Source organism: Hemitrygon akajei, unplaced genomic scaffold (assembly GCF_048418815.1).
Source record: "Hemitrygon akajei unplaced genomic scaffold, sHemAka1.3 Scf000181, whole genome shotgun sequence".
Classification (NCBI taxonomy): domain Eukaryota; kingdom Metazoa; phylum Chordata; class Chondrichthyes; order Myliobatiformes; family Dasyatidae; genus Hemitrygon; species Hemitrygon akajei.
Genome location: NW_027332067.1, coordinates 376512 through 395387, shown reverse-complemented (window position 1 = coordinate 395387; position 18876 = coordinate 376512). Strand labels below are relative to the sequence as shown.

The 18876-nt window shown below is 46.4% G+C and overlaps 1 protein-coding gene across 1 annotated transcript in view; it reads right to left on the bottom strand.

The window, feature by feature from the left end:
• LOC140724266 (uncharacterized) overlaps positions 1 to 18518 on the bottom strand; it is a 51279-nt gene extending 32761 nt beyond the window's left edge. Inside the window, exon 1 of the mRNA XM_073038738.1 lies at positions 18446 to 18518. Coding sequence (XP_072894839.1) covers positions 18446 to 18518 — 73 coding nt within the window. The remainder of the gene's footprint in view (positions 1 to 18445) is intronic.
• Positions 18519 to 18876: the final 358 nt, after the last annotated feature.

Genomic DNA, 18876 nt, shown 5'->3' with positions numbered 1-18876 from the left:
ACGAAATAACTCCGAAGTGATTTGCCACAGGGGTGCCTTTCTTCAGTGAACTACCACACCCAGACAAGGGTAAACACACAAGTGGTAATCACAAAGGTTTCCCCCCTCATCAGAGAACCCACTCCTGTGGATTAACTACGTGACAGTCACACCTTCGTATTCGAATGGAACTCAAACTCACCCTTACGGGCTACAGAGGACAGAGTCCAAACAGTGACCTCTGGTTTCTTCTCTTTCAAACCTTCCTCTCCCCTCTTCTCTTCCTTTAAAGTCACCGAATGTGACAACAAAAAGGAGACTGTCTTCTGTGGTAAAGTTATCAGCCCATGCAAGGGTCGGACACACTGATAACTTCCCACCCGTCACACCTTTTCCCACTGCGAAAGCCACTGACTGATTCCATCGATCGATCCTCCAAAAACCCACCTTTCTGTGGGCACAACAAGGCTCATCCAGTGTCCAAAACCATGTGTCTGTAGGTCTATCAGTGGACCCTCTATTTATTTCACCATGCTGAACACCAGCTGTCCATCAAATAACACCGCCCCCGGTCACCATGGCGACCCACGAGCTGCTCGTTGCTCTCCCTCTGTAAGAACTCACAAGCAGTCAGTGTCCTCGTATATTCAAAACAATCTTTAGAGTTCGTTTAAACACCATCTCAAGGCAGGCTTCGTCCCGCTCTCTCTGTAACAGCTCAAAAAGTATCCAAAAGCCAGTCTCATTCTCCCGACATTTTAAAGTGATAGTGGACAGAAAATATGAACCCTAGGGGTACAAAACACCTCACACAGTCATCACTCTCCCTTCACTTGCCCCATTCCTCCCACTCCAGCATCCACCACTCTCTCCTTACGTCTCTCCTGAGTGGTTTCCCGTCTTCTTCTGTCCACATAATTACTCATGGCCACAATCAACTCCTGCCTCAGGAAGGACCTGGACCACTGCAATTTGCCAATCGCCACAACAGGTCGACAACAGATGCAATCTCACCGTCTCTCCACTCAGCCATGGATAACCTGGGTAACAGTAATTACTACCTCTGATTATTGAATGCTGAGCTTTAGGTAACACAATCAAACCCGCAGTTCTAATCAAAAGCTCTGAAATCTGGGTGTCTGTACCTCCGTCTGCAACTGATCCTCAATTCCCTCACTGGGTGACCAGTCTGTGTGGATCGGAAATTACATCTCCTCCTCACTGACGACCAACACTGGCTCACCTCAGTGATAGGTGGTCAGCCCACTGCTCTACTCCCCCAGACCCACGACAGTGAGGATAGACACAGCGAGCTGTGTGGTGATGAGCCGTACAGGAGCAAGACGTATCAGCTGGTGGAGTGGTGATGCAGCAACAACCATGCACTCAACATCAGGAAGACCAAAGAAGTGATTGTGGACCTCGGGAAGGGTAAGTCGAGGGAACACACACCAGATCTCATCGAGGGATCAGAGATGGAAGCATTCTAACTAGTTCCTCACTGTCTGAGACGGAGGGGTCACTGCACAGGATCGGGAAAAGCTGCAGAAAGTTGTAAACTCAGCCATTTCCATCATGGGCTCGAGCCTCCCCAGCATCCGGGACACCTTCAATAGGTGATGTTTAAAAAGGCAGCATCCATCATTACAGACCCCATCACCCAGGACATGCCCTCTTCTCAGTGTCACCATCAGGGAGGAGTTACAGGAGACTAGAGACACACACTCAATGTTTCAGAAACTCTGAATTGACAAGGAACCCATGAACACTACCTCAATGTTTTACATGTCACAAAACAACAAATTTCACAACATATACTGGTGATATTAAACCTAATTCTGAATCTGATTCCACTCATCTTCCCCTCCCATGCTCTCTCTTCATCACACACCACAGACCTCTCCCCCATCCCCACCCTCTAGTCTTCCTTCAGTAACCCCCCATCCCTGTTCCCTCCTCTTCCCCTCACACTCCCTCCCTCTCCGCCTCCCAGCCACCACTACCTGCTCATTCATAGAGTTGTCATAGAGCACTGTGGCATAGAAACAGGCCTTTTGGCCCATCTAGTCCATGCTGAACCAATATTCTGCATCGTCCCATCAACCTGCACCCAGAACAGAGCCGTCCATTCCCCTCCCATCCATGTATTCATCCAAACTTCTCTTTGATGTTGAAATCAAACCCACATCCACCACATCTGTCGGCAGCTTGTTCCACACTCACACCACCCTCAGTAATTTGAATGAAATTGAATTGACTTTATTTCTTACAATCTTCACATACATGAGGAGTACAAATCTTTACGTTACGTCTCCATCTAAATGTGCAATGTGTAATTTATAGTAATTTGTGATAAATAGTAGTAGTAAATAGTATGTACAACAAGACAGGCAAAATAGTGTAAATTAATCAGTCTGATGGCCTGGTGGAAGAAGCTGTCCCGGAGCCTGTTGGTCCTGGCGTTTATGCTGTGGTACCGTTTCCCGGATGGTTGTAGCTGGAACAGTTTGTGGTTGTGGTGACTCGGGTCCCCAATGATCCTTCAGGCCCTTTTTACACACCTGTCTTTGTAAATATCCTGAATAGTGGGAAGTTCACATCTACAGATGCGCTGGGCTGTCCACACCACTCTCTGCAGAGTCCTGCGATTGAGGGAAGTTCAGTTCCCATACCAGGCAGTGATGCAGCCAGTCAGGATGCTCTCAATTGTGCCCCTGTAGAAAGTTCTTAGGAATTGGGGGTCCATAGCAAGCTTCTCCAACCGTCTGAGGTGAAAGAGGTGCTGTTGTTCCTTTTTCACCACACAGCCACTATGTACAGACCATGTGAGATCCTCGATGTTTATGCTGAGGAATTTAAAGCTGTTCACCCTCTGAACCCCAGATCCATTGATGTCAAATGGGGTTAGCTGGTCTCCATTCCTCCTGTAGTTCACAAACAGCTCCCTCGTTTTTACAACATTGAGGGAGAGGTTGTTTTCTTGACACCACTGTGTCAGGGTGATGACTTCCTCTCTTTAGGCTGCCTCATTATTATTTGTGATAAGGCCAATCAATGCAGTGTCATCAGCAAATTTAATTAGCAGATTGGAGTTGTGGGTGGTGACACAGTCATGGGTATGCAGAGAGTAAAGCACCTGTTTTGAGAGTCAGAGGGACAGAGGTGAGGGAGCCCACTCTTACCACCTGCCGGCAACCTGACAGGAAGTCCAGGATCCAGCTACACAAGGCAGGGTGAAGGCCAAGGTCTCCGAGCTTCTTGTCCAGCCTGGAGGGAATTATGGTGTTGAATGCTGAACTGTAGTCCAAGAACAGCATTCTCACATAAGCATCTTTCTTCTCCAGATGTGTAAGGATGGTGTGTAGAGCTGTGGCTATTGTGTCAATTGCTGATTGGTTGTGCCGGTAGGCGAATTGGAGGGGGTTCCCTCATTCTCCAACGCTCCAGAGGTACAGCCGTATTCTGTGATCTTTGCCTCATGAACCTCGTGGGTAACCCTGCTGCCGGTCGTCAGTCAGTAAACACACACCCCCTCCAATTCCAAATCAGATCAGGTTGACACTTTCCCAGCAAATCTCTCTCTCACTACATCCCTGGGTTTCTATCCTTGTCTTACCCAGCCCCATGGACCACCTCAGACAAACAGGCTCATTCTTCACCACAACAATGCACACCAACTGTGAGTAATGTTGGACAGAGCAGAGATTTCACACAGACAGGAGGGAAGGAATAACTGAACACTCATTGACGCACATCCAACAGCTGAATTGGTCTTTGAGAAGTTCAACATCACAGAGTGAGAGACTGAGAGACCCCGATGGACACGAGATCTAATACCCTGACCCTCCTAGTGCCCCTTGATGCCCGGAACCAGCTCGCACTCACTCACATCGCTAACATCTAGAGTACTCTAAAGCTACAACCATTGTTGGTGGAATCCCAGAGGGAAACGAGAGGGCGTACAGGAGTGAGATATGCTGACTAGTGGAGTGGTATCGCAGCAACAACATGGCACTCAGAAACTTCTATAGATGTACCATGGAGAGCATTCTGACAGGCTGCATCACTGTCTGGTATGGGGGGAGGGCCACTGCACAAGACTGGAAGATACTGCAGAGGGTGGTAAATTTGGTCAGCTCCATCTTGGGTACTAGACTACAAAATACCCAGGACATCTTCAAGGAACGGTGTCTCAGAAAGGCAGCGTCCATTATTAAGGACCTCCAGCACCCAGGACATGCCCTTTTCTCACTGTTACCATCAGGTAGGAGGCACAGAAGCCTGAAGGCACACATTCAGCGATTCAGGAACAGCTTCTTCCCCTCTGCTATCCAATTCCTAAATGGACATTGAACCCACATGAACACTACCTCACTTTTTAATATACAATTGTACAATGTCCTGTGTGTGTTAGTAAAAAGGGCTTCTTTGGTTTGTTATGAGTAGGAATGCTTCTTTGTCTGTTAAAAGTTTCTCTTGCCGTTGTTTCGCTTTAGAATGGCTGATATGGTAATTGCATTCATTTGTTAATCAATGGGGAATGTTATTGTGTTTTGTGAGGCTGGGAACTTGGGGGAGGGGTTGCGTAGGCTTGGGGAGTCGGGAGGAAGACGCCGAGGAAGGAGGACGTGCGCTCGGACGACCACCGGGGAGTCCGAAGTGGGAGTTTCGGGAGGACGACCACCGAGGAGTCGAATGGTTTGCTGGATGAGCTCCACCGATGTGCACTAAACTGACTGAACTTTGATAAGTTGGCGCCTTTTGTTTTTTCTTGTGTATATATATATATATATATATATATATTGTATTGCCTAATACTCTTTTAATTTTAGTAAACTCTTTAAAGTGTATTTCATACCGGTATTTGTTGTGGGTCTGATACTGTTGGCGGGCACGAGGCATAAACGCGATTCTCACAGCCCCTGCGTGTACGGGAGGTGGGTTGGTGTGTGGCTGGATCTCTTTTTCCCCTAGACATATACCAGCCTGTTGGGTAAGTGTTACACAATTATTTCTGTTTTTGTACGATTTTAATCTATTCAATATACGTATACTGTAAATTTATTTATTATTATTTTATTTTTATTTTTCTTCTTCTATATTATGTATTACATTGAACTGCTGCTAACAAATTTCACGACACATGCAGGTGATAGTAAACCTCATTCTGATTCAATCCGCCAACATCCTCTCCCATATCAGGACCCTCTAATTGTCCTCTGATGTCCGGTCTTCCTGATGGAATCAGCTCTGAAAGACGATGCCCCAAGACAGTGGCATCATCATTAAGAACTCTCACCAACCAGGACACACCCTCCTCTCATTGCTACCATCAGGGAGGGGGTACAGGAGCCTGAAGACACTAACTCAACGTTTTAGGAACATTTCTTCCCCTCCAACAGTAGATTTCTGAACGATCCATGAACTCATGAACACAACCTCACTATTCCTCTTTTTGCACTATATATTTATTTTAGAATAAAAAGGAATATATTGGAACCTACAGGAATATTTTTTATGTCTCGCACTTTACTGCTGTCAATAAAACATCAAATTTCACAAGAGACGTTAGTGATAATAAACCTGATTCTGATCCTGAATCTCTGACCACTGACCATAAATCGATGTCCTCTAGTTATATTCACCCTGATCAGTGGTAATATTTCCAGCAGGACGTCCCACACCACCAGCTTCAGGAACAGTCGTTACCCCACAACCATCAGACTCCTGACTGGCGTGGATAACTTCACTCACATCAACTCTGAACTGAATCCACAACCTACAGACTCACTTTCAAGGAATCTACAACTCATCAGCTCAGTATTATTTCACATGTTATTTACACAATTTGCCCTCTTTTGCACGTTGGTTGTTTGTCAGTCTCTGTTTTTGTATAGTTTTTCATAAATTCTGTTGTATTTCTTTATTTTCCTGTAAATGACTGCAATAAAATTAATTTCGGGGTAGTATATGGTGACAAATAAGTACTTTGATAATAAATCTTACTCTCACTCTGAGTCGACCCTATCTGTACCCCTCGTAATCTTCCACACATTTTTATTTATCCTCAAAATATCAATAATTATCACCATTGAGCATCAATGGAAATTTGTCATTTTACAGCAACAGTGCAGTGGAAAACTTAAATTTCCTTTAAACTAGTTAAATATATTTACTCATTTATTGGAAGGTACAGCAGGGTAATGGGTCCTTTCGGCCCAACAAGTCCGTGCTGTCCTATTACACCAATGCAGACAAACATTGAGTAAAAGACAACAAACTGTGCAAATACAAAAGAATTATAGTAACATATGAATAAGAAGTAAGTATCGAGAACATGAGGTAAAAAGTCCTTGAAAGTGAGTCCACAGGTTATACGAACAGTTTAGGAATGGGGTGAAATTATCCTCTCTGGTTCAAGAGCCTGATGTCTGAGGGGTTCCTGACCCTGGTGGTGTGGGTCCTGAGGCTCCTGTACCTTCTTCCTGATGGCAACAACATGAAGAGAGCATGTCCTGGGTGGTGGAGGTTCCTGATGATGAATGCTGACAACGCTCCATGTCGATATGCTCAATGGTGGGGAGGGCTTTATCCGTGATGGACTGGGCCATCAATTATTTACAGATTCAGCACAGTAACCGTCCCAACGAGCCCCACCACCCATGTGACCAATTAACCTACTAACCCAGACGTCTCTGTAATGTGGGAGGAAACCGACACAGTCACAGGGAGAGTGTACAATCTCCTTACAGACAGCGGTGGTAACAATTAAACAAATAGTGAAAATATCCTGCCTGAACGTCACTCCAAACCTCACCCACTGGACACTTTCATTTCCCCCACCCCTGAGCACCAGGTCTCAGCCTGCGTCTGTGGTGAAGCCAACACCATCCCTCTCCTTCCCAGTCCTCCGTCACTGTCCTCAGCCTGAAACAGGATGAATTTTAGGGAGACACATTGGGGAAGAGCATTCCAAAGAATGGGTATCCCCACATTGGATACCTGAGTTCACAGACCCTTCTGGGGTGGTGGTCAATGTCAGACCAGGTCCCCTTGTCGCTTCTCCCTGGGGTTCCCGAGTTGTGTTTGACTGGGGATCTGTAAAGAGAGACAGGGTGCGTGGGGTGGTAGAGACATTAACAAAATACATTAAATAATTGGTCTGCATGGAATTGGCTGCAGATAATGACAGGCCTGACTCCGTGAGAACCCAATAAACATCACGGGTCTAACAAATCAAACCATTCATCCCCTACATTCTCCTCTCCTAAAGCACAGTCCACACCACTCACACCACACACCTATCTCCTCCCTTCTCACCCACACACCACATCCAGCCATTTCCGTCTTCAGTGACATCAGGTCTCTTCTGTTCAGTCAGAATCAGGTTGTATATTGTGTACATTCTCTGATTATAAACAGAACTATTGAAATATAAAGAGAATATACAGGTATGAAATACACATATACACACACACGCACACACACACGTACATATGTACGTACATACATGGCAGTGAGGGTGTGGTCAACAGCCTGCCCGTGATTTTCTAATGTTCAATGCTGTTTCTTGTTTTATTGCTCTTGTGTTAAAATGCTTTTGTGGTGGGAAGTTCTAGTTCATTTGCTGTTACATTTCAGCTTAGGTTATAGTTATTCACTTGTGTATTTGTGGGTCACCCTAACTGTGATGGTCACCTCCCCCGTCTGTATCAGACTGGTTGGGTTCTCTCTCTGGGTCGTGGTGCCCGGTCTGTTGTGTTTATCACAATAAAATGGTGGCCGAGTTAAATGAGCTTCTTCATCTGTCATTATGGGCCAAATGCTCACCACATTGGTGTCAGGAGGCGGATGTGAAATTGACAATCAGATTGAAGGGCTACAACATCGGATAGACTGGCTTCAGACCTGGGGAGTAACTCGAGGTACCGTACAGTTTGCCTCCACTGCGTTCCAGTCCTGGATCCCGAAGATCTGGAGGAAGCATCTGGGAACCGAGCATCGTGCCTTCACAGGGAGCCCCGATGGGTTAAATGTACCCAGGCTCCATAATCCGGGGGACATGCAGGGCGGCTCCATGAAGCAGACCCGGTGGGGGAACAACCACCACCAATTGTCTCACAGAGGCCCACTGTAGTGCATCACACCTTGCAGCGGCCCAACACAACACAGCTGAAGGCAGGGGCGTATCTATGGAAAGTAGCGCCTACAGCAGGCACTGAAATTGCACCCCTGTCCAAACATCTGACACCCATCTTTTAGATAACTTTACCATAATATCAGCTCAAAAGTACAAGTCAAGCTCGTTAATCTGTTAATTAACAAATTATGTCCCTACATGAAAATTATAACTGCACCTTCCTTGCTTTCACGGATGCAAATTGCTCTATGATGTGATCAAAGTCAGTTTTTTCAGTTTCTTCACTCAGCAGAGCAAGATCACAGAGTCTGCTCTGACCCATGGAGGCTCTCAAACATGGAAATATTAGTTTTAACTTGCTGAATGATCTCTCACAGCTGGCGATGAAAACTGTGATGGTTAGCATTATCTGAATAGCAATGGGAAGATTGGGGTAGACGCTCTCCTTTCCATACAGAACAATAAATTCAGGAAGCTCTTCAGATCTTGACATTTTCATGTTGACCCACCTTGATAGCAACATTCTGCAACCCAAAATGTCTTCATATAGCTGCTGTCCATCAACATCAGAGCTGTACAATTCACCCAGATTTTCACACTTCTTCAGGTTGTTACTGTTGGCGCCTGATGCACTATCAATAACTCTCGGAGACGGGAGGTGAACGTTAGGCTTTTATTAGCTGCAAGAGACCATGATTAGCTGCAAGAGACCACCACACAACATCCTGGAGACTGAGGGAGGAGCAGTGCCTCCAATCGCCTTCATACAGGGGTCTGTGGGAGGAGCCACAGGAGCAGTCAGCAGAGGGGCGTGTCCAGACAGGTATATGTAGTTCACCACAGCGCCGTAACACAATCCCTCAACATTGAGAAGGAACCCAAACATGCCGTCAGAGTTGTGCAAACGAGCAAACCTTTTGTCCATTTCTCTGTGAAGATGGTCAAGTGTTCCCCCATGAATTCTTTCCATTTCCTCCTTAGCTTTTAACCCAGCATCTGAGGAGAATTCTGTTTTCACTCTCCGAGGATGGCTTGCCTGACTTTAATAGAAACTGCTCAGTGGCGTCCCCTCCCCCCCCCCCCCCCACGCAAGTGGAGCATTCTGACTGGCTGCATCACCATCTGGTCTGTGGGGACGGTGCGATTGGACAAGATTGAAATAAGTTGCAAAAACTTGCAAAATTTACCATCATGGGTACTAGTCTCTGTGCATCTGAGAAATCTTCAAGGAGGGATGCTTTAGGATGGTGACATCCATCATTAAGGATCCCCACCACCCAGGACAAGCTCTCTTCACACTGTTACCTTCAGGTAGGAGGTACAGAAGTTTGAAGGCACACACCTAGTGATTCAGGAACAGCTCTTCCCCTCTGCCATCCGATTCCTAAATGGACATTGAACCCATGAACACAACCTCACTACTTTTCTCATTTCTGTTCATTTGCACTTCTTATTTACTTAACTATTTAATAGTCATTTCTATACTTGATGTAACTCAGTTTGTTTTCTCTATATCTATTTATCATGTATTGCAATGTACTGCTGCCATAAAGTTAACATGTTCCACGACATAAGTCAGTGATATAAATCCTGATTCGGAGACAGGTTCCTCACACAGGGAGTTGTGAGCGACTGAAATTCCCCACCAGGGGTGGTAGAATCAGATACATTAGACTTTCACTCTTTCCCTCACCTTCCCCCCCCCCCCCCATACTCCAGTGTCACTGGGGAAAGTGACTCACCTGTACAGTACACAGCATCATTCCCGGTTGTAGGCCACAGCCAATACACAAAGTAACCGGAGCAGTTTTTCACCCTGATCTCCTGGTTCTTCTCACAGGGTTTTTTTATCATTGCTGAAGCAGACGGTCCTGGTCACCTCACCCTCTGCCACGTTGGGATGAGGACCTGGAATGAGATTTATAAACACTGTAAAATGTACCCAGTCCCACAGTACAGTGGGGAATGTGAATCAGGGCCCACTGTAAATCAGTCAGCAGTAATGTGCTGTCTTCACACTTCACACCCCACCCTCCCTACAGCACCTGGTCTGGGAGTCCCAGGGGTTTAGTCTGGTAACAAAAATGCCTCTCATGGTGTAACTGACATCAGGTGAGGCCCTGATACAGTATGATTGACAGAATGAGAAGCACAGACCCTGATAAGACTGACAGCTGGTGAAGCCCCACCCCTGATGTGACTGACAGCTGGTGAAGCGCCACCCCTGATGTGACTGACAGCTGGTGAAGCCCCACCCCTGATGTGACTGACAGCTGGTGAAGCCCCACCCCTGATATGACTGAAAGCTGGTGAAGCCACACCCCCGATGTGACTGACAGCTGGTGAAGCTCCACCCCAGATGTGACTGACAGCTGGTGAAGCCCCACCCCTGATATGACTGAAAGCTGGTGAAGCCCCACCCCTGATGTGACTGACAGCTGGTGAAGCTCCACCCCGGATGTGACTGACAGCTGGTGAAGCTCCACCCCGGATGTGACTGACAGCTGGTGAAGCCCCACCCCTGATGTTCCTCACTTTGGGTTCAGATGCAAAGCCCAGACGGAGCCACTGTAAAAATTTCACCGACATTCAGAGAATTCTCCAGCTCTGAATCCATTGAACCACAGACCAACTCCAGGGAAACTCCAGGAAGCTGGAACCTCCACCGGACTCCATGAGGATCCAGGCCTGGAGTGTGGTCTGGGTAACTGTGGGAAGTCCTCTCAGGGAGTTTGAGATCTGTGTTTGTATCTGAAGAGATCTGGGTCATCAGTCTGACCTTCTCCGAAAATAAACAAGCCCCATTGATGTAAACTCTGACCCTACCGTTTAACCAGCCTGAGTAGTGTCCGGAACAGCGACCCTGTGGAACGACCGTCTCGGGAATCTTCCATCCTCCAGAACTGAAACAACAATCAGAGAGTCCGTCACTGATCTGATGGAGTTTATTCACTCACGGAGACATGGGAAATTACACTCACCCTGTCCATACCCTGTCTCTGGTCAATAACACCCCAATCCCGGGAATTCCCTCTCTGTTGTACCTCTCTGTCTCTAACCCGAGAATGTGGGATCTCCCCTCTCCCTGTATTTACTCCCCATCTCAGTGTAGTCACTGATGATCCCAGTCTCCCTGCATTTCCCATTCACACACCCCTTATTCCCCTGTTTACATTCCCCTTCTGTGTCCAGTTTCTCAGTGATTATCAACTCACTTTACCTGTTAAATCTGTACCATCCCACAGCAAGATTTCCATCATCCATCCATTGTCCACCAGTACACTCAGTGTTGGAACAATTCGTGCTCCTCCAGGGCTGATCCAGGACGGTGTGGTTTACACACGGATCACCGAGTGCGGAGTCTGTGACTGAGGGACAGAACGATGTTCAGTGTTAATGTACAGCTCACGTTTTGTTAATTTTTCATCAAAAGGGACGAGAGTTTCAGAGGTTGAGCCGGTGTTTAACTGTCCCACCAGAGGTGCCCTGGAGAAGGTGGTGGTGGTGAGCTGACTTCTTCAACTGCTGCAGTCCTTGATGTGTGGGGACACCCACATTGATTTTGGGAGTTTCAGGGTTTTGACCCAGAGATGCTGAAGGAATAGCAATGTATTTTCAAGTCAGAACAACGTGTGGCTTAGAGGGAAACTTCCAGAAAGTTTCCTGGAGCCACACCCCTTCCCATGGCTCCCTCTCAGCATCCGTTCCCCCCCACCCCAGTCACCTCACATCATCCCAGACTCCAGACCTCAATCCCATCCCCAATCTACAGTCTCCCTCCACTTTCCCTTCCTCTGCTGCCTGCTCCCCACTTTGCTTCCTCTCCCCATGGTCTTCCCTCCACCTCAGTCTTTCCCCCTCCTACCCCTCCAGTCTCCTTCACTCCTCCACCATTCCCTCCTCTCCACCACAGATTTTACAATGTTTTTGAACTCCCCATATGTGGCAGGGCAGACTGGGTTGGATGGATATAGGAAAGATAGGAAGCTTTAGAGAGTGTGCTCAGGCTTTTATCATTGGAGCAGACAAGGATGAGAGGTCACTTGACAAGATGGTAAGAGGCATCAATCGAACAGAGACATTTTTCCAGGGTGAAAGGGGCTAATACTAGGGATCATAATTTTCAAAGATAAATTTTTTTAAACATAAGAGTTTAAACATAAGAAACTCCCAGACAGGAACTGAAGTTACCTACACTAGTTCAGGAGCCTGATGGTTTGAAGGGTAGTGTGGGAGCTAAGGCTCCTGTACCTCCTTCCCGATGGCAGCAGTGAGAAGACAGCATTGTCTGGATGGTGGGGTCCTTGATGATGGATGCTGCTTGTAGATGTGTTTAATGGTGGGGAGGGCTTTTCCTGTGATGGACTGGGCTGTATCCACTACTGTTCTGATCTTGGTCATTGGTGTTTCCATGCCAGGCCATGGTGTAACCAGTCAGAAATACTCTCCACTGTGCATCTATAGAAGTCAGTCAAAGCTTTATGTGACAGACTGAATCTGTGCACTCTTCTCATGAAGTAGAGGAGCTGCCATAACCTTTTTTGCAATGGCATTTATGTGCTGGTCAGGACAGATCCTCTTATCGTACAAGATGTCTGTTCAAGAGCCTGATGACAGTGGGGGTAGAAGCTGTCCTTGAGCCTGGTGGTACGTGCGTTCAGACTTTTGTATCTACTGCCCGATAGGAGGGGGAGATGAGAGAATGTCCGGGGTGGGGTCTTTGAATATGCTGGCTGCTTTACTGAGGCAGCAAGAAGGGTAAACAATGTCTGTCTGTACTTCTCCATGCCACAGTAATTCCAATATTCTAATAATTTCTGCTTAAGTAATCTAATAATAATTAGTTTATAATAACAAATTGTAACTGAAGACACAGCAAATTTCTATAGATGTACTGTGGAGAGTATTGTAATTGAACACCATCTTGACCATCGATTGTACAACACTCACCAGATACCATCTTGACCATCGATTGTACAACACTCCCCAGACACCATCTTGACTATTGATTGTACAACACTCCCCAGACACCATCTTGAACATCTATTGAACAACACTCCCTGGGCACAATCTTGACCATCTATTGTACAACACTCCCCAGACACCATCTTGACCATCTATTGTACAACACTCCCCGGTCACCATCTTGACCATCTATTGTACAGCACTCCCCGGGCACCATCTTGACCATCGATTGTACAACACTCCCCAGACACCATCTTGACTATTGATTGCACAACACTCCCCAGACACCATCTTGACCATTTATTGTACAACACTCCCCGGGCACCATCTTGACCATCTATTGTACAACACTCCCCAGACACCATGTTGACCATCTGTTGTAAAACACTCCTCAGACAGCATCTTGACCATTGATTGTACAACACTCCCCAGATGCCATTTTGACCATCTATTGTACAACACTCCCCAGACACAATCCTGACCATCTATTGTACAACACTCCCCAGACGCCATCTTGACCATCGATTGTACAACACTCCCCAGACACCATCTTGACTATTGATTGCACAACACTCCCCAGACGCCATCTTGACCATCTATTGTATAACACTCCCTGGGCACCTTCAATCACTGTCATTGGACTGCTGGCCTGATTTACACATTCCTGTACAGCATCTTCTGAATAATTGTCTATTGATGTTGCAACTATTACAATTCCAATAGAATAACCCCATGGGTTAATATTTCATGAGAGAACAAAGGACGTTTCATTATCACAGACACAAAGTAACATTTCACAAATGTGAATCGGTCAGTGGATGTAAATAATGTGGAACGGGTTGGGAGGTAGCCGGTGGAGAGAAGCCATCAACATCTCTGAAGATCTATTCTGGGCCCCACACATTGACCCAATCACGAAGAAGCACGCCAGCAGCTAATCTCATTAGGAGTTTGAGGAGATTTGGTATATTACCTTATCAAACTGTGTAGTTACTTTCAAGGAGCTATGAATATCGATCCCAAGATCTCTCTGCTGAGCAACACTCTTAAAGTTCTTGCCCTTAACAGTGTACTGTCTTATTTCATCTGCCCAACCGAGGTGCAACAGCTCACATTTATCTGGATTAAGCTCCGCCTGCCATTTCATAGCCCATACCTGCACCTGATCTGTATCGCATTGTATTCTTTGTCAGTCTTCCACATGATCAACAACTTCACCGATCTCGGTATCATCTGCAAACTAACTCACCCACCTATCCAGATTTTCATCAGGTCATTTAGACATCTCAAACAGCAGAGGTCCCAATATAGATCCCTGCAGAATTCCACTAATTACAGTCCCCTAGCTCGAGTCCCTTCAACCTCCACCCTCTATCTCCTTTGCTGAAGCCAGTTCTGAACCCAAACAGCAAATTTGCCCTGGACCCTTTGCATCTTAATCTTCTCGATTAGCCTCCCATGAGGGATTTTGGCACACGAATTACTAAAATCCACGTAGACCACATCCACTGTCCTACCCTCATAAATCTCTCTCATCACATTGTCAGAAACCCAATCAAGTTGGTAAGACATCACCTGCCCCTCACAGAGACATACTGGCTGTCCATAATGCTCATTTGTCCTATCCCGAAGAATTTTCTCGAATTTTCTCACTATATCTGATGTGAGACTCACCGGTCTATGTTTCCCAGGATTTTCCCGTGTCCCCTTAGTAAACAGAGATACATTAGCCACTCGCCAGACCTCTGGGATCTCACCGGTGATTCTACTTGCCAAGGACTTTCCATTGATCCTCCTGGCTTTCCTAATTCTGCTCTTTAGTTCTCTTCTGGCTTCTTTATACTCCTCATGTGCTTCGTTCGAACCTAACCTGAAGCTTTACATACTTGTCCTTTTTCTTCTTGACAAAATTCATCACCTTTGGACAGCCAACGTTCTCTTATCTTTCTATCTCTGTCCTGCCTTCTAATGGGAACACACCTATCCTGTACTCAGTGCAGCTGATCGTTAAACACCCTCCACATGTCTGATGTGGACTTGCCAGATGTTCCTACCTCATACTGTTGTAGTTTGCCCGAGTCCAACTTAAATCTCTCCTGCAAGGACCATACCGATCCTTATCTATAGCTATCCTGACAGTTAAGGAGTTGTGGTCACTGTTCCCTAACTGTTCACCCACTGAAAGGTCAGTCACCCGGCCAGGATCACCACCCAACACCACGTCCAGTACAGCCCCTCCTCTCCATGGACCATGCACACATTCATTTAAGAAACCTCCCTGATACACTTAACAAATTATTTTCCTTCTCACCCCCTTGCACTAAGTTGGTCCCAATTCACACTAGGGAAGCTGAAATCCCCAATGACAACAACAATATTATTTTTACACATTTCCTTAATCTAATTACAAATTTGTTCCTCAAAGTCCCGCTGGCTACTGGGGGTTCTGTCGTACAATACCATCAGTGTGATTGTACCCTTCCTATTCCTGAGTTCTACACAAATGGACTCAGGGTCTGACCCCTCCATGATGTCTCCCCTGAGTGCAGCTGTGACACTGTCCCTGTTTAGTAGAGCAACTCCACCAACACCCCACTCCACAACCTCTTTTAGTTTGATCTTTTCTAAAACTTCGAAAAGCTGGTACATTAATCACCCGTCCCTGCCCCTCTCTCAACCAAGTTTCAGTAGTGGGCACAACATCGTAGTTCCACGCACTTGATCCATGCTCAGAGTTCATGACCCTTACCCATAATACCCCAGCATTAAAACATAAATTCTTCAAACTAACCCACCCATCATACCTGTAATTTCAATACTTTCCCTGACATCTACCTTCCCTTATTCACCTGATGCTCCAGTTTCCCATTTCCTTGCTAAACTAGATTAAACTCTCTCGAGTAGCATTGGTGAATGTTTCGGCCAGGATATTGGTTCCCCTATAGTTCAGGTGCAGCCCGTCCCACTAGTACAGGTCACCCCTTCCCCAGTAAAGTTTCCAGTAATGCAAGAACTTGAAACCCTGTCCCCTACACCATCTCCCCAGTCACTCATTCATCTGTGCAAATCTCCTGTCACTGAACAAATGGACTCTCAAGTTCAAGGTTATCGTCATTTAACTATATAAACCTACAACACCAAACAAATCAACGTTCCTCTGGAGTAAGGTGCAGATCACAGTACAACACAGTGCATATAACTCACAACAACACGTCAAGTAATATTACCACAAATAAATTAACAAATTATAAAACATATTCCAGAAGATTGACATTTAGCATAAGGTGCATTTCAAAGTTCAGAGTAATTTATTATCAAAGTACAGATGTGTCACCATATACAACCCTGAGATTCATTTTCTTGTGGGCATACTCAATAAATCTATAGAATAATAACCACAACAGAATCAATGAAAGACCGACCAGTTAGGCCATTCAACCAGAGTGCAGATGACAACAAACTGTGCAAATACAAAAAGAAGAAATAATAATGATAAATAAATAACAATAAATATCAAGATCATGAGATGAAGAGTCCTTGAAAGTGAGTTCATAGGTTGTGGGAACATTTCAATGAGTGAACTTTTCCCCTGTGCCGTGCAATAGATTTTGGAGCCGTTTCACAGACACCCGGTTCACCTGTCCTTTGTGAGGCCGGGAGGAGTCCGTGTACAATGTTTATATGAAGTGTGAGAGGTTGCAGCCCCTGTTTGAGTATCTGAAGGGGCTGCTGCTCACGTTTTGGTTGTACTTCAGCCCTGTGCTCCTGATATACGGTCACCCAGTACGGAGGGGGTTGGGTCACTCAGAGAATCTACTGGTGGGCTTGTTCCTGGACCTGGCCAAGATGGCCATTCGTGGGTCCAGGCAGTCAAGGGCTCTGCCCGAGCTGAATGCCTGTCCCTCTTCTGGGGTTATGTTCATGCCAAAGTGTCTGTAAAGCAGAAGAATGCAGTCACTATGGGTACAGGGGGGATTTCCGGGAATGGTGGGTCCTCCAGGGAATTATATGCTTTGTAGATTGTAGTAACCATATTTTAACTTGAAATTGTTCGCAACCTCGTAAATCAGAGAAGTTTGTGTTTTGTGAGTGAACAAGCTTCTATAATTTTGTAAAACAAAATGGGAGCGATGCTCTTTAAAGGCCTTTGTTGCCAGGGCTGTCTGCACTCTGTCTACAATTTATCCTTGCCTGGACATTAATTAACCCTTGCCTTGCCACAACTTCCACATGACTTCCCCTTCCTGATGGAAATTTCTCACCCAGAAAAGCCTGAACCAGTGACAGGACCCTCATCCTGCTGGCTAAAGGGGGAATAGCGTAATTTAATTTTCACTTCAATATATTTCTATATTTATTATAATCTAATGTAAATTTTATTAAATGTAAAATGCAATGTACTCCATCCGTAAAACAAATCTCACAGCATATGTCAGTGATAACACACCAGATGCTGAGCGTAATTTAAATCAGAGAGAAATGAGGCAGTGGGGTAGGGACCAGAGTGCAAACTGGGGCAATAACTGAGGATCTATCGACAGTGGGTGTGGAACACCATGTTCTCACTGGGATGCGACAGAGGTGAGATCTCTCTCTCTCTCTCGGGATCTCAGAGAGACCATCTGAGTCTGTCTGCCCATATCTCTCACACAGACTACACACAGAGGGGTGAGATACCTCCCCCTCTCACTCTCCCCCTTCACCTCTCCCTCCCACAACATGGAGAGGGTGAAATCTCCCTCTCTCTCTCTCACACTGAGAGGGCTGAGATAACTCCCCCTCTCACTTGCCCCGTTCCCCTCTCCCTCCCACCACATAGAGAGGGTGAAATCAATCTCTCTCACACACACACACACACACACACACACACACACACACACACACACACACACACACACACACACACACACACACACACACACACACACACACACACACACACAGAGGTGGGGGTGTGTGGTCAACAGCCTGCCCCTGCTTTTCTAATGATCAATGCTGTTTATTGTTTTATTGCTCTTGTGTTAAAATGCTTTTGTGGTGGCAAGTTTCAGTTCATTTGCTGTTACATTTCAGCTTGGGTTATAGTTATTCACTTGTGTATTTGTGGGTCACCCTAACTGTGATGGTCACCTCCCCCGTCTGTATCAGACTGGTTGGGTTCTCTCTCTGGGTCATGGTGCCCGGTCTGTTGTGTTTATCACAATAAAATGGTGGCCAAGTTAAATGAGCTTCTTCATCTGTCATTATAGGCCAAATGCTCACCACATTGGTGTCAGGAGGCGGATGTGAAATTGACAATCAGATTGAAGAGCTACAACATCGGATAGACTGGCTTGAGACCTGGGGAGTAACTCGAGGTACCGTGCAGTTTGCCTCCACTGCATTCTGGGCCTGGCTCCCAAAGATCTGGAGGAAGCATCTGGGAACCGAGCATCGTGCCTTCCCAGGGAGCCCCGATGGGTTAAGCCTACCCAGGCTCCATAACCCGGGGGACATGCAGAGCGCATCAGCCCCCTCCGTCATGACCCACACTGGGGAAACCCAAGACCCCATGGCCATGGGAGGATGGGAACCTTGGCAGACCAAAGGGCTTCAACGATTCCCTCCACAAGGTCCACCCTGAAGCTCCCGGATACGACAGTACCTGCCGCCTGGAGCCTTTCCTGGTGCAAGTCAAACTTGCCACATGGCTCAATGTGTGGAGCCCCACTGAGACAGTGGTTTTCTGTACCCTGGAACTGGAGGGGGGGGGGGGGGGATACCATGGGCCCTCCTCGACCGAACGTCGGGCT